The sequence below is a fragment of the Rattus norvegicus genome, chromosome 5, assembly GCF_036323735.1.
Source record: "Rattus norvegicus strain BN/NHsdMcwi chromosome 5, GRCr8, whole genome shotgun sequence".
Taxonomy (NCBI): Eukaryota; Metazoa; Chordata; class Mammalia; order Rodentia; family Muridae; genus Rattus; species Rattus norvegicus.
Genome location: NC_086023.1, coordinates 114858681 through 114873587, shown reverse-complemented (window position 1 = coordinate 114873587; position 14907 = coordinate 114858681). Strand labels below are relative to the sequence as shown.

Here is a 14907-nt window from a genome sequence, read left to right as displayed (position 1 = left end):
GCAGTTTCTGAGTCTTCTGCACCCAGAAGTATGTCCTCCTGCAACCGTTGCAGTGTAGAGTGTACCTTAAAAACAAGAGGACACTAGCTGGTATAGGGAAGTTGGTTTTCCTGTCTTTCATTGTGTTGCAGGTAACTATCATGATCTTCTTATTTTCTAGCTTTGACTACAGAAACAGATGAGTCCAGATTGAAAAAAGTCACCCAACTGAGTTCATGGCTCAGCACTGAAACCAGGTTTTTGCCCAGTGCAGCTCCTCCATGTTTGGAGCAGCATGTGCATAAACACAGAGATGCACACACGAGTGAAAAGTGTCAGTGCATGTTTGTGCATGAAAGGAATGTGTACAGCATAAATACACATGCACAGTACAATGCACAGATCAACCCATGCATGTATATATTCTCTGGAGATACAGAGGTACACGTTACCATATGTAATATATTGCAGACACATTATAAAAATGAAATACACACAACGTTCACTGGACCACCATTATTTGTGTGTTTTGTATTTACATTCAGGATTTTCTACTCACTGAGATCTCTTTGTTACCACAAAGTCAGCATTTGTAGAATCTTTCAAGGTCATTTGTCAGTATTGAGACAGCTTCAAATATTTTTAGTTTCCGTGCAGGTACGGTCATACCTTGAACTGTCCCCTAAGCATAGTATTAAATAGTTTGTTAATGTCCTTAATAGTATGATGGACCCAATGGAAAATACACACACACATTAGATAAGCTCTGTTTCAACATGAGTTATAGAGATGTCCACTTTACAAAACAACACTAAAATGAATAGCTTTATACACATGCAAACATTTTAATACGTGGATGTTACTTATCATAATGTCAGCATATTGTTTTAACAGCTATAAATGAAACAGCAGTGAGCATGGATGATAAAGATCTATTTTATCAAGCAATTCCAGGTAAGAACAAAGTACTTTAATTAATAGATACATAAATGTCACCTCGATTTTAGTGGCTGCATTGTGAAACAATTTCTCATAGCAAAGGGTAGTGTATGGAAGAGTGTAATTGATGCTAATGCCACGTCAGAGAGGACATTGACTACATTAGACAAATTTACCTCTCAAGTATTCTTATTACCCCTTTACCAATGGTTACTACTATCTTCCAGTCTTCTAACATACAATATTGAAACAGATTGATATGTGAGTGAATATATGTTTTATATAGATGTGTGTGTGTGTGTACATGTATGTAGGTATTGTATATAATGGTCTTTTAAATATATATTTTAAATCTATAGAATATATAAAATAAAGTATATTTGTGTATAATATATAAAATGGGCTTTTCTTTAGAGTTTTAAGGTGTGTGTGTATGTGTGTGTGTTTGTGTGTGTTTGTGTGTGTGTACACACAAATGTATGTATGTACCTATGGAGAACAGAAGAGGGCATCAGATCCCTTGGAAGTGGAGTTACAGGTAGTTGTGCACCTCCAGATATGGGTACCTCGAACTAAACTCCTAGTTTAGATGGAAAGTTGTATTAAAAGGCAATGTTTTAATTTTCTTCAAACCCTTTGCCCTACAAGTAAATAATTGAAAACAACATATGTTTGATGGCATATCTAAAATCTGTTTGTCCAGTTCTGTAATGACTTATTTAAGAAAAGTAGCTTTTGCCTTGAGTTATTTGAAGAAAATGGAATGGTGACAAGCCACTGACCAAATGACAAAGCAGGGATGACAAATGATGGATACCTTAGAGACATGTCATCTCTGGATGTTTGCCCTTAAGCAGCTGAACGTGGAATGGATTCCTACCATTTGCTGAGGGCACATTATATATCGGGTGCACTGATATATACTGACACACACTATATATCACATGTTCTGATATACATTGACACACTCTCAGGTATTCTGGTGCTTTAGCTGCATTATAAGCGTTCTTCCATCATGTCCATTTTATGAAGAAATTGGGGCATAAAGCAAAGGCCAGCCCAAATTCTGTAACTTTCAGTGGTTAGATATTCTAAAGCCTTCTCCTTGATAAATATACTGTGTTAGGAAGAGTAAAAGATTTGCAGGACAGGGAGACCAGAGCAAACTACCCTTCAGGCGTACTTCGTTAGGAGAGTTCTAGGCAACCACATTCCTAGGCCTAAAGTAAAAGCAGTTAGGAGAGACAGCATCATGGACAATAGGCACTCATGATAGGACCTTGAAGAGACAAAGATCTTTCAGTTCTTGGAATGTAAGAAGGATACAGCTTCATGACCACAGGCAGCTATGAGTTGCTCTGAAGGGCTAGACCCTTCAGTTCTATCCGCTTCCTTCAGATCAGAGAACAAAAGCAGTTTCTGACCTTTGTTTACTGTGTGGTAGACAAGACATTTTATACCACCACCTAGTCTGGCTTAACCTCTATGGCTCCTGGCACAGACGGCACAGAGAAAGACTTTAAAAAGGAGGGTAAAGTTTCTGTTAAAGGCTGTCGTGGGCCTAGATATTAGAAGACGGGGCCGGCTTGGGCTTAGAGGAGAACTCAGTAAGAAATACAAAGTCACAGCAGTTTTCTGTAACTCAGCCTCTGTCTCTCTCAGGTGGGGAATGTGGCACGATTTGGTGGGCGTGGGGGTCAGAGCAGCAGCTAGAGGATCTTTTGAGGTAACAGCATGAATGAACCCACTTACAAAGATGTTGTAGCATCTTAATCCTAGCACTAGGGAAGCAGAGGCAGGCAGTTCTCTGGAAGTTCAAGGCCATCATCAGCCTGTTCTACTTAGGGAATTCCAGAATAATCAGGTCCTTCCCAGCCCACCCGACACCATGACCATGGCAAGTCTTACAAAGAAAGGACAATATTTAATTGAGGCTGGCTTACAGTTTTAGAGGTCCAGTCTATTATCATCATGGTAGGAAGGATAACAGCATTCAGCATGGTGCTGAAGGAGCTGAAAGTTGTCTATCCTGACCCAAAGGCAGCAGAAGGGGATGGCCTTCTGCAGGCAGCCAGGATGGGCTCTGATTCTACACTGAGCAGAGCTTGAGCACAGGAGACCTCAAAGCCTGCCCTCACAGTGACACACTTCCTCCAACAAGGCCATACCTCCTAATAATGTCACTCCCTGTGACCAAGCATTGAAACACATGAATCTGTGGGCATCATACCTATTCAAACCACCATAGGAACTATAGGTGTATTTAAGGGGGATAGTTCATTTTAATATAATCTGCTCAAATGTTCCCAAATGGGTCTCAAATCAGATAATCATTCGCAGCTGTCCATGTTTCATTCTACTTGGAAAATAAATTTTTTGTTTGGTTGGTTGAGAATAGAGACTGAACCTAGGCTTTCAAACATGCTAGCAAGAACTCTACTGCTGGGTTGTGTCACCGGTACAATCATTAAAGTGTTCAAAAGTCAGAGAACATTGACATGGGGACATGTCTTTACAGTTGCCTATTACCTAAATATTACCTAGAAAGTAGTGAAAATGCCTGCAACACTGTGAGCAGGCATGGGGGAACTGTGAGAAGAAAAGCTTCAGCATTAAATATATTCTAAGTCAGACATAATCTCAAGAAGGTCCAACATCTGACAGAAAAGCAGTTTCTTCGGATTTTATCAGAATGTTTCTGGAGCCAGGCGCGATTCTGTAATTATAAACCCATTTCAGGAACCTTAAAATGTCATTTCTATTTCTTTTTGCAATACCAAGCACACCGAGTTTGTCCCTGTTAATAAAATGGCAAACTTATCTCTTAAGCTTTATAGAGGAAACCACCAACACTACACACTTTGAGTTCCAAAGAATAACCAGTGCATGCCAACAGCAAGGCATACACCTGTCCTCCCCGAAGAACCAGTATCTTGTAAATTGTTCTAACAATCTCTTTTGAGATGATCAGTTATTTAAAGTGGTCTCCAGTAAAGCCAGGAAAAGAAGCTATATAAAAAAAATTCGTTATGAATACTTGGGTTTAAAACCCTATTTTGATTAGTAGAAGATTGCATACTTTTATGAGTCTATAAAATGGAGTTAGGCACAGCTATTCCAAGACTGTTATGAAGAAAGAAAGAGAAAGTGTGTTTGTGGCCTTTGCTTAGCCATGGTCTGGCATGGGAAGAGTGGGCTGTGATTACTGCTGATACATTGTGTTCCTTATTCCTCAAGGAAAGCTCCCACGATGCTCAGTTTCTCATTGTGTTCTTTCTTTCCTCCAGCCTCTGATTTAAATAGTACCAATGAAGACCAGCTGTCAGAGCTAGAGGAAATCAAGCTCAAATTAATGCTGGGAATCTCACTGATGACACTTATTCTCTTAATTCCCCTCTTGATATTCTGTTTTGCCACACTGTACAAATTGAGACACCTACGGTAAGCCTACTGGCCTCTGTGGTCTTCAGAACTAGTCCATGGCCTCTTCTTCCTGTCTTGTGTGTATTGATAGGAATATGTTTCCCCCTCAGTAATGTGTAAGACAGTCAGCTTGAATCCACTTCCTCTAAGCATTAGGAACGTGGGCTCTGTCTCAGGGCCTATCTCACTGTTTTGAACACACATAGTTCATTAGGAAGGATATAGAAGCTAGAGAATGCTTCCTCCCTCTGTATCCCTGCAAAATAGCCCTGGAACACAAAGGTTATTTATTCTCTTCTAAGTAAATCATTTGCTTAGGATTTAATATTTAAAAATTTTTGGTAGCCTTGCTTAAGACCTTGAAATAGACAGAAAATCTGCAATTTTATGCCTTGAGGTCTAGACATTTATCTTAAATAATCATTTGTCTTTTCTTATAAAAATATTAAATTCCATTTGAGCCTGAGGGCCTGATTGATCTCTTTACAACGTTTTTTGTACACCTTCATAGATTACTTTAAATAACCCCACATGACTGCTTTTTAATGTTCACAATTATCATTAATATTACTGTACTGACTGGGGTGATTTGATGATGTATTTCTCTGATCCATTAAACCTATAAAGTTAGATATTTACTCTCCCTAATTCAGCTTCCCTTTGTGTTTCTTTTTAAGCATGTATTAATTAAGGCAACTTTTATTATTGGCTTTTAAATTCTAATATTGCAGTTTGATATAGGCTGCCTACACCAGATATTGCTGGTTCATTCACACAAGGATTAAGTACAATATAGCTATAATGAAAGAAAAACCATACCATTTGCATTAATACATTGGACATAATCCATTTCTGTCTTGACTTCTGATTTCAGTCATAAGTCTATGTAACTAAAGACCACTCTTGGTGTGTGTTCTCTTTTTAGCGACAAAACTTGTGAGAGCCAATACTCCGTCAACCCAGAGCTGGCAACTCTGTCTTACTTCCATCCATCAGAAGGTCAGATACATCTTTTTCCAAAAGTGCAGAGAGCACACATTTTGGGGCCACCCTTCTTCAGAGATGAAACAATCCAGCATAAGAAGTTCAAAATCTAAATCTATGGATTTTTCTGCAGGCTCTAATCAAACAGTCTTAACCGAAGAGTCAAGCTTCCTTCCTCCTGAGGAGTCGGGTAAGGTGGTCATCATTGAAAGTAACACAGTGAATGAGGCTGAAGTCACGGAAGAAAGAATCTCTGAGTAAATAACTTTAATTCTTTGGTTATAAAAACAGACCTGTGTTTGTCACATAAATGTTCTCCTTTTGATACTGCACATTTCAGAAACATCCACATTTTCTGACTTCCTAAGGACATTCAATAAAAACTATCACAGTTATTATGTTATAAGAATTATTTAAAAGAAAATGTACAAGGAAATAATTAAAGGAAACTTGTCAAATAAGCTCATCAGATAGTCTAGAGACTATGACAGGTCTTCATGGCTAGAGGTACCTCAGTGATAGAACCCTAGCTGAGTATGCTCAAGACCACCTTGGAGCTACCGATCCACCCACGCTTAGAGCAATAAAACCTCACACTAAGACTCATCTTTAAATGAGGGCATTTCCATCTTTACCTTTACATGTGCCTGACTACTTTACTGCTCTCTACACCAAAGTTTAAAAAAAAAGTCTGGCTTATGTTTCATTAGCTAAACAGTGGTACCAACAAGAGATAAAACTAAGCCAGCAATGAATACTGCTAGCATTCTTGAGTTGTTTTGAGGCTATGCAGCTGCTCTCACTGGTCAGGCGGAAAAACATGGCCAGCAAGATAGCTCAGCTAGAAAGTGCTTGCCATATAGAAGCCTGACAACCTGAGTTAGATCCCTGGAACCCACCATGGAATGAGCAATCTGGGACTCAATTCCTGCTTGTCCTGACGTCTCCAGGTATACTGTGGCATGGGTGTATGTGCCCATACAAACATGATAGTGAATTAAAGAGTTCCTCCATTTCTAAAATACTTGTAATCTTTGGGGATAACATGTTGTGCCAGTAAGTCACAGAAGAGGTCCTTTCAGCGGGTAATTTCCTAGAGAGGGAGTTGTTATTATTTACAGCTCTCTCTCCCACCAGTCACATGCACCCAGGATCACGGTGCTGTAACTGGGAAGACACTTCAAAGTCTGACTTTATTAAAAACTATAGAAGCTATCTATACAAAGGATATTTCAATTTATGAAATAGAGATACTGTGTCCTTAAGTGGGACCATCCTAGGGCAGGCATCTGGCCATTTATTTGTAGGTATGTGGATGTGGAAAAGACCCAGAGCAGATGCCAACAAGCCTCCATTTACTGGCTGCCAGACACTTTGCATCACACTGAGTTACACTATGCCATGAAAGACGCATTTATTTCACAAACCAAGTTATGGAATCTCGTGGGCTGTGGATGTCCTTAGTAGGATGCTTCTGCAGCATGCAGAAGGCCCCAGTTTCTGTCCTCAGTACCAAATAAATCTGGGCATTAGTGGTACACACCTGCAGTGCCCACGCTGGGGAAGGAGGGACAGGAGGATCAGAAGTTTATCTTTAATTACATAGGGAGTCTGAGGCCAGCCTGGGATACAAACCCATGGAATCTCAGGTGAGCCAGAGCCATGCCTTACCTGAGTTGCTTGAGTTTGGCTATGATCCACAAAAGGTCAAAGGCCCTTAGGGACAAGGACGTCCAGAGGACATTAGCTTTCGCAGTGTTATTTCATCTCATGAGAAGTTCTTTTTACTGTCTTTGGCTTAGCAAGATGTTTCTTCTTCCCTGTGGAGCCTAGATTCACTTCTCTTTCCCCACCACTTCGAGAGTCCTTAGGGTGATCTTTTCTCCCCAGACTCTGTTTCACTCACCATCGGTTGAGAGGGCAATGAAGTTCCACCTTTGAGTAGCTGTGGACTACATAAGCCTCTACCCATGAGAGAAACTCGATTACAGGGCAGGCGTTCACTTTGTCCTGATCCTGCCCAATAGTGGACAGTTTCTGAGGCACCGTGGGTCGCCCTGAGCATTTGCTACCCTCTGCCAGTTCCTTTTGCCATTTCTCAGGCCTTTCTGACAGTTCTAGGGCTGGATTCAAGCCTGTGTACTGGCACCTAAAGCCATGAAGGCGGGTGAGGGGTCAGTGAGCTAAAATGGCTGCTGGCGCTTGAATGTAGCAAGGCACTAAGGAGTTCAGTTGAGTCTCCCAGTGTGGAAGGCCTTGTGAGAAGATGGCAGGAGGTTATCACTAAGGCCACTAATAGTGCCTCGTTTTCCCCTCTGTCCCTCCCCCTATCCTTAGAGGTGCGAGGAATTTTCTTGTTTGAAAACAGTGGAAAAGTCCACTTTCAAATCAAAATGTTTCTAGCTGTGAAGCAAAGCATTATAAGGAAGTTTAATGACTCTAGTATTACTAAAATGGGCAAAAGTGACATGTTAACTAGGTTTTGAAAGTTATTCCAGTATGTTGCCCAGTTATAGATCCAGGTCTGGCATGCACAAGGCCCTGGGTTTAATCTCCAGCAGCACAAAAACAAAACCAACAGTAAAACAAACAAAACAAAAAACAAAACACCACCTGGCTTTCCAGACTCCTGACAAAACTGATAGATATTTAGAAAGGACAGTCAGTAGGGATGTTTGAGGAAGCTGGGTAGAGGTACATGAAGGATGTTGGACAGTCTTTCCTGCTCTACTGTAGAAATGAGATGACAGCACACAGACCATGTACCCTTGTCTCCTGCTAATCCTCTAAGCTGTCAATAAACCTGCCTTTCCTGAGCAGGTTCCACAGACCTCCTGGCTTGCTTTTCTCCAGCAGCTGACAGGTATCTCCCCATTCTAAAGCACCTAGGTCTCCTCAGTGCTTCCTCGTACGCCACTCACCCAGCCTTCAAGAATTGCTTTAAGTTCTGCCTTGCGATAGCTTGGGTTGCATAGTAATCACTTCTGCTCAGTTTCCTTCTGCTTGTACTGTGGGCCAGTTCTTACAGACTGGCTGAGGTAGGTGAGAGAACTTGCCTGAGACCTCGGAATCAAACCAGGAGTCCCTCCCCGCAAGTCTGCCTAGCATTACCCTAAGAGCCAGCCTTGTTCTCCTGTTCCTTCCTGCATCAAGTCCTGAGGTATGCCTAACATGAAATGCTGGGGATCTTTCATGGAAGGGGGAGGGAGCTTGTTGTGTGCTTTTGGGGTGGTCTTGCAGTTCCACAAGTCCTGGCTGACAGAGCTTACCTAGTGATGTTTAGGATTGTGTGTATGCTGATGCTGTCCTTCAGGGCAAGTAAAACTTAGCATCTGCCTGGTTTTCACTACGGTTACAACAATGCAGGGCACAGGTGCTGTTGGGAAAGGCTGTGGCGGGAACTGGTGAGGCTGGAGAAAGGTGCTCGGGAGGCTTGAGCAACAGAAACGTGTGAAGGTGATGTCCCCAACTGTCTCACATGTGAAATCATCATAAGGAATTTTCTGTGCTCTGGGGAGGGTAGGGTAGGTGGGGACTCTGTTGACAGTTGTACCTGGACATTGAGACTTGCAAATACTCTGTTGCCTTGTAAAGCAATTACCAATCAAAAGTAGATGTTTCCTAGCCAGGGAGAACTAAGGTGGTTCTGATGCAGAAGCTATCCTCCTGTGGGTGGTAAGAGAAAAAATACCCATGGTGAAAACTCAAATTGTTGACATATCACAGCAAGGCTGGGGTGAAAAGGAAGATTAAGGTTTAGCATGGGAATATTTGGAATACTGAAGCACACGAGTGAGGGACCTCAGTAGATGAGAAGGCAAAAGCCTGGGTGGAAAGACAGCACCCTTCCTTCCCCACCCATCCTCCCAAATCCCCAAAGCCATTGAAAGATATGCACAGATTCTATGCCCTTATTTTCTTGCTTCTAATGCAACTGATGGTGACAGCTTAAATTGCCAGTCAGGAAGGTTTCTAATGAGAGGCTTCTGCAGAAGAGACCACCTCAGACCACTCCAAAGAGCTAAATGTGGGGTAACCAAGAAAATATATAGTTACATTTTGTTGACTGATTATTAACTCTCTTTCCACAGTAAAGCCACGTGCTTGTCATGTAAATGTGGGAACAAAGAGCGCTTAGTGTAATTAGCAACGCCAGAGACACCAGCAAAGGTCTGAGGGCTATGATGCCAACCAAGGGATCCATACTATCAAGCTACAAATCCAGCAAAGATGGAGTCAGAAATGGTCATTGTGGGGCTTCAACCGTCCATAACAGGGCCAGCATCTCATGAACAGAGTATGATCATCTCCTTGGTTGGACCAGAAAGACATGTCCTATTGGCTCTGGCCCATCTTAGCCCAAAGAATGAACCAATCTTAATAGAGCTCACCTCAGCCTTGGTCAAATTTCTGTCATAGACATAAAAGTTGTAACAAAGGAATTCTATAGCTTTTTCCCCCTTTCCTGGATGATGGATGTTCTCTCTCTCTCTCTCTCTCTCTCTCTCTCTCTCTCTCTCTCTCTCTCCCGTTTTATTTTTCCTTAATTTTCTCGCTTTTCCTCAATTTCTCACTTTTGTATAATTCTTCTTAATAAAGCTTGCTTCTGTTTTTCACAAACTCCCACAAGGTTCTGACAAGCCCAGAGCCATTGTCTCAGGTTGATCTTTAGTTACCATTATGTGTCCGGCACCTCAGAACCCTGGGTTAAGTAAAACTGGGCTGAGAAAGTGCTTGCTGTCTTAACTCACAACCCTTGCAATAGCTGAAACTGTTTATCTAAACACAGCTTCTGGTGAAGTGGTAACGTTTAAGCTGCAGAATGGGTAGACTTTTGTTTCTCGTGGTCCTGTTTAACAATGCTTTCCAAATTTCAGCAGCCAGTAAACTCAATTTATGCCAACATGTATTTCTGGCTGAATAACCAAGCTCATTTAAAGAGAATGTAAAACCCAGATGTTACATTTAGATCCCATGATTGCTGGCATCGTCTGATTTCTCCTTCCTCCTTTTTAAAGCAGCTACCTTTCCAGTATATTGTTTTGGATTTCAGTAGATTTCTTAATAGAATATGGTCAGCAAGTTGAAGGCTGTTGATCCAGGGAAGCTTATGATGTAAAAAGGATGCATGTGTATTGCCAAACCCTGCAGATTATCTAAAGTAAATTCAGAGTTCTAAGAGCATAATTAGACCACATCTCATGTTAGTTACGGAAATAATAAAGGAAAATGGATCTTTGGAAGGAGGAGAAGGACATGATTATTCTAGTAAACAAAACAAAACAAAACAAAACAAAACAAAACAAAACAGGAGGTGCTGCCCCGGGTATTGTGACCCAGCCTGAACTTCAATTCTTGGGTACACTGGACAGTTTTTCTCAGGATTATAAATCCACATGCTTAGGAATTTTGTTTGCTAATTCTGAGATTTGAGTGGTGGGTGGAAATGGCCTTTATTTGATGTCTGAAGTGTTCTGAAAATATGAATTGTTTTGGTCAGAATCTCAAGAGAGACGTACCACAGAACAGTGAGCCTGACGTTTTACATGGTATTTTGTTGTAGACGAAGGAACTGTTTTGCTGGGGGAGGCTGTGTGCAGTTCTGTGAGTCGATCATCTATTTGAAGTGTCCAGTTGCCACTGGTTGGTAATCAAGTAAGTAGTTTATATCTAAAAATGTTATCTTCAACAGTTTAGTTTGTAAATGAGGCTTGGATTTTAACACATACTCAACCGTACTGTTAAGGCGGGTAGGTAGGCTAAAGTAGAATAATTGCTTTTTTGCCACTCAGCTAGAGCTTAAAGAGATTTTTCAGGTTGAAAAAGCATTTCTTGACCAAAAAGGAACTTCACAGACTCCCAAAACAGATGTGTGTCCTTTAGTTGCTTATCTCTGTGGCAAAAGGCCACATACATTTCAGCTTTCCTTTGTGCTTAAGACCTCCTCATCCACCAGGGGGCAGACGTGGGAAGTAAATGATCACATTCCTACGGAGCCATTTTCCACTATCTGCCATTGTCACTGAAAACAGCTTTATTGACACTGTTGAATTTTTCACCACAAATTAATAATGCCCACCTTTATTATTTGAAGACTCAGAATTTTAAATTCACTTACCCAGTCAAAGCCACAGGTTTCCCCCAAGTCAGGAGCTACTGGCCTTCGGGATGACCATTCGGACATAATGAAGAGTAGCCACTTTCTAAAAATGATTCTAACATTTGCACTTCCAGTGAAGGTTAGATAAGGGGACACAGTCACCTTTCAGTTGTCACCCTGTGGTGCTATGTCTGGCCGGCCCCTGTAGCCAGCAGGATTTTGTGTTTGTGTGTCATTGGTGGCTTCATTGCCATCCAGAGGAAACGATAGAAAAGACTTGTTCCTTTGAAGGAGAGAGTGGAGAATAGTTTTGAACTCATTGGCACAGGAAACGACTTTATGAACACTGTTAGCACAGGAACTCAGATCAACAATAAGTGGGTCCTCATGAACTTAAAAAGTGTCTGCAATGGCAAAGTGGCAGACTACAAAATTCCCACTTTTACTAATTATAGACACTTTTACTAATTATATATTCAATAGAGGACTAACACAAAAATATGCATAAGACTCAAAAAACTTAACACCATGAGTACAACCGAATTAAAAGTGGGGTACAGATCTCAACTGAATTTTCAAAAGAGGAAACTCGAATGAATGAGAAGCACTGAAGGGAGGTGCCCAAGAATCAGTGGGAGTGACCTTAGCTGTGACTCACAGCATTGGGAACATGGAGCCTGAAAAGGCCGGCCCCCGTAGCCAGCAGGAACTCTAGTGGAACAATAGAGATATCAACCCACCCTCAAAACTTTCAAACAAAAATGTATACTGACTACAAGAAATGCAGGGACAGGGGATATAGCAGAAACTGAGAAAATGGCCAACCAATAACTGGCCAAACTTGAGAGCCATCCTGTGGGCAAGGAGCAGTCCCTGACACTATTAATGGTACTCCATTATGCTTCCAGACAGGAACCTAGCATGGCTGTCCTCTAAGAGGCTCCACCCAGAAGCTGACTCTGACAGATGCAGAGACCACAGCCAGAGTGGATGGAGCTCGGGACTCGACAGGAAGACCAACAGGATCAACCTGTATTCTCGGAGCTCTCAGAGGCTGAACCACCAAGCAAAGAACTGGCTGAACCTAGGTCTCCCTGTACATATGTAGCAGATGTGCAGCTTGATGTTCATGTGGGTCCTGAGCAAATGGATCTGGGGATATCCCAAAAGCTGGTGGCTGTCCCTTGGATATATTCTTCTAGCTGAGCTGCCTTGTCTGGCCTCAGTGGGAGAGAATGCACCTAGCCTCACAGAGATTTGATGTACCAGGGTAGGGGGATACCTAAGGACTCCCTACCCGCTCAGAGGAGAAGGGGAAGGGGATGGAGGAAGGATAATGGACGGTCATGACTGGGAGGGGGCCAGTGAATAGGATGTAAAGTGAATAAGTAAATAAAATAAAATAAAAATATATAATTGCAACCCAATTCCAATTACCGTTTATAAAATTTGAATCTATATAGCATGTAATTTAAATAATATTCAATGAAAGGAAGAAAGATGACTAAAAATTTTCATCATTAAAATCATTACATTCTCTTCAGCCATTTTATATAGTATACTGATGGGTTAATTCTGTGCTGCAATTTCACGAATTGATAATGTTAAATTAGATTTCATGTAATTTTATTTGCAAATTCCTATTATAATGTAGAAAACATTAATTTTGTGTTTCTTTTATATATTTCTTTTGTTCATTTATTAAACATTATAATCAGTGTATAAAAAATTCAACATCCTTAGTCATTAAGGGGAACACAAATCAAAATGACTTCATAATTTCATGTTATACGAGTCAGAATGGCCGGAGTCAATAACACAAGTGACAGCTGGCGAGGAGTGAAGGGGAACACTCATCATGATACTCTATGGTGACGCATGATACATGCTGGTGGACGGCCAATGTGTACCGTCACTATGGAAATTAGTGTAGCAGCTCCTCGCTACGCTGGGAATGGATCTATCCCCAATCCAGCTGTACCACTCATTCACTCATTCATCCATTTGTTATGTATATCTATTTAAAATAGATTCCTCTCATGCAGTACATCCCCACTGCAGTTTTTTTCTCTCTCTCTCTGCTTCTCCTGGGTCCCCCACCTCCCCTCTTCCCCAGGATCTACCCTCCACCCCCATCTTCCATTACTAGGAGGAGTCCTCACTAGGGTCATCCTCATAGGTTCCAGGAAGTTCCAACTGCACTAGATTTCACACTACCCGCCCAAGTGTCCCCCTCTCCGCAATTCTAGCAGTCTCTCACCATATTCTCTCCCTCCATCCTATCCCCTCCACCTGATCACTCCGGCTCTGTCTGGACTCATCTCCAATCCACCCACAAAAATCTATCTCCCCTTCCACAGGGGACCCATGTGACCCCTCCCAGAGTCATCCTCTTTACCTAACCTCTCTGGGTTTACTTATTGTAGCTTAGTTATCATTTACTTAATGATTAATATCTACGTATAAATGATTACATACCTCATTTGTCTTTCTGGATCTGGTTCTCGTTCCATCCATTTGTCTAAAAATTTTTGATGCTTTTTTAACAGCTGTGGCCCATTGTGTAAATGTACTGCATTTTCTTTATCCATTCTTCTGTTGAGGGTCACATAGGTGGTTTCCAGTTTCTGGCTTTTATGAGAATAGCCACAATGAACATAGTTGAGCAGGTGTCCTTGTGGTAGAGTGGAGTGTCCCTTTGGGTATATGCCTAAGCTGTCCAGATGGGTCTTGAGGTAAATTGATTCCAAATTTTCTCAGGAACCGCCCTATGGTTTCCAAAGTGGATGTATAAGTTTGTACTACCATCAGCAATGGAGGAGTGTACTCATTGCTCCATATCCTTGCCATCATAAGCTGTCGTTTGTATTATTGATCCTAGCCATTCTGACAAGTATAGGATGATCTCTCAAAGTAGTTTTGATTTGCATTTCCCTTATGACTAAAGATGTTCAACATTTTTCTGTTTCTCAGACAGCTGAGATTCTTCTGTTGAAAATTAGATCTGTACTCCATTTTTAATTGGATTATTTGGGTTTTTGATACATAGTTTATTAAGTTCTTTATATATTTTGTATATTAGTTCTCTATCAGATGTGCAGTTGTGTCAACGTCTAGTGCGTTGGGGGCCCTGGGTACGGTTGCAAATAAACAGGACACTGAGGATGCAGAGCAAAGGCAGAAGCAACTGCACGCAGTTGCAAGCTTTATTAATCCTTATATAGATATGAATATGCATTACTACAATTTCCATTTTGGTAAGATGCCATAAGATCATTATTCCCACAATACCAGGGACAACTGAGGCAAAACTAAGAAATAAGGTTAAGAATAAGAAAGAAATAAGAATAAGCAAAGGCTTCTTAAAATATTCATATACCAAATCACCCCTCTTCCTATTATCAAAATATACTCGCCATAACCAAGAGAGCATGAGAGCGGCTTCCACAGAAACAAGGACACAGCAGAACATAGTTTAAGGC

The 14907-nt window shown here is 41.3% G+C and overlaps 1 protein-coding gene across 3 annotated transcripts in view; it reads left to right on the top strand.

Moving 5' to 3' along the window:
• Nucleotides 1–14907, top strand: part of Eqtn (equatorin) — a 28703-nt gene that overhangs the window by 7096 nt on the left and 6700 nt on the right. The window contains exons 6-11 of one of the 3 annotated variants that reach the window (XR_005504519.2): nt 874–933; nt 4206–4359; nt 5267–5340; nt 5459–5582; nt 10889–10980; nt 12334–12556. Coding sequence is in view for 2 of the 3 variants with exons in the window: in XM_039110577.2 (XP_038966505.1) it covers nt 874–933; nt 4206–4359; nt 5267–5340; nt 5459–5582; nt 10889–10976 (500 nt within the window). In the remaining variant the exon portion in view is untranslated. 3 annotated transcript variants of the gene reach the window in all.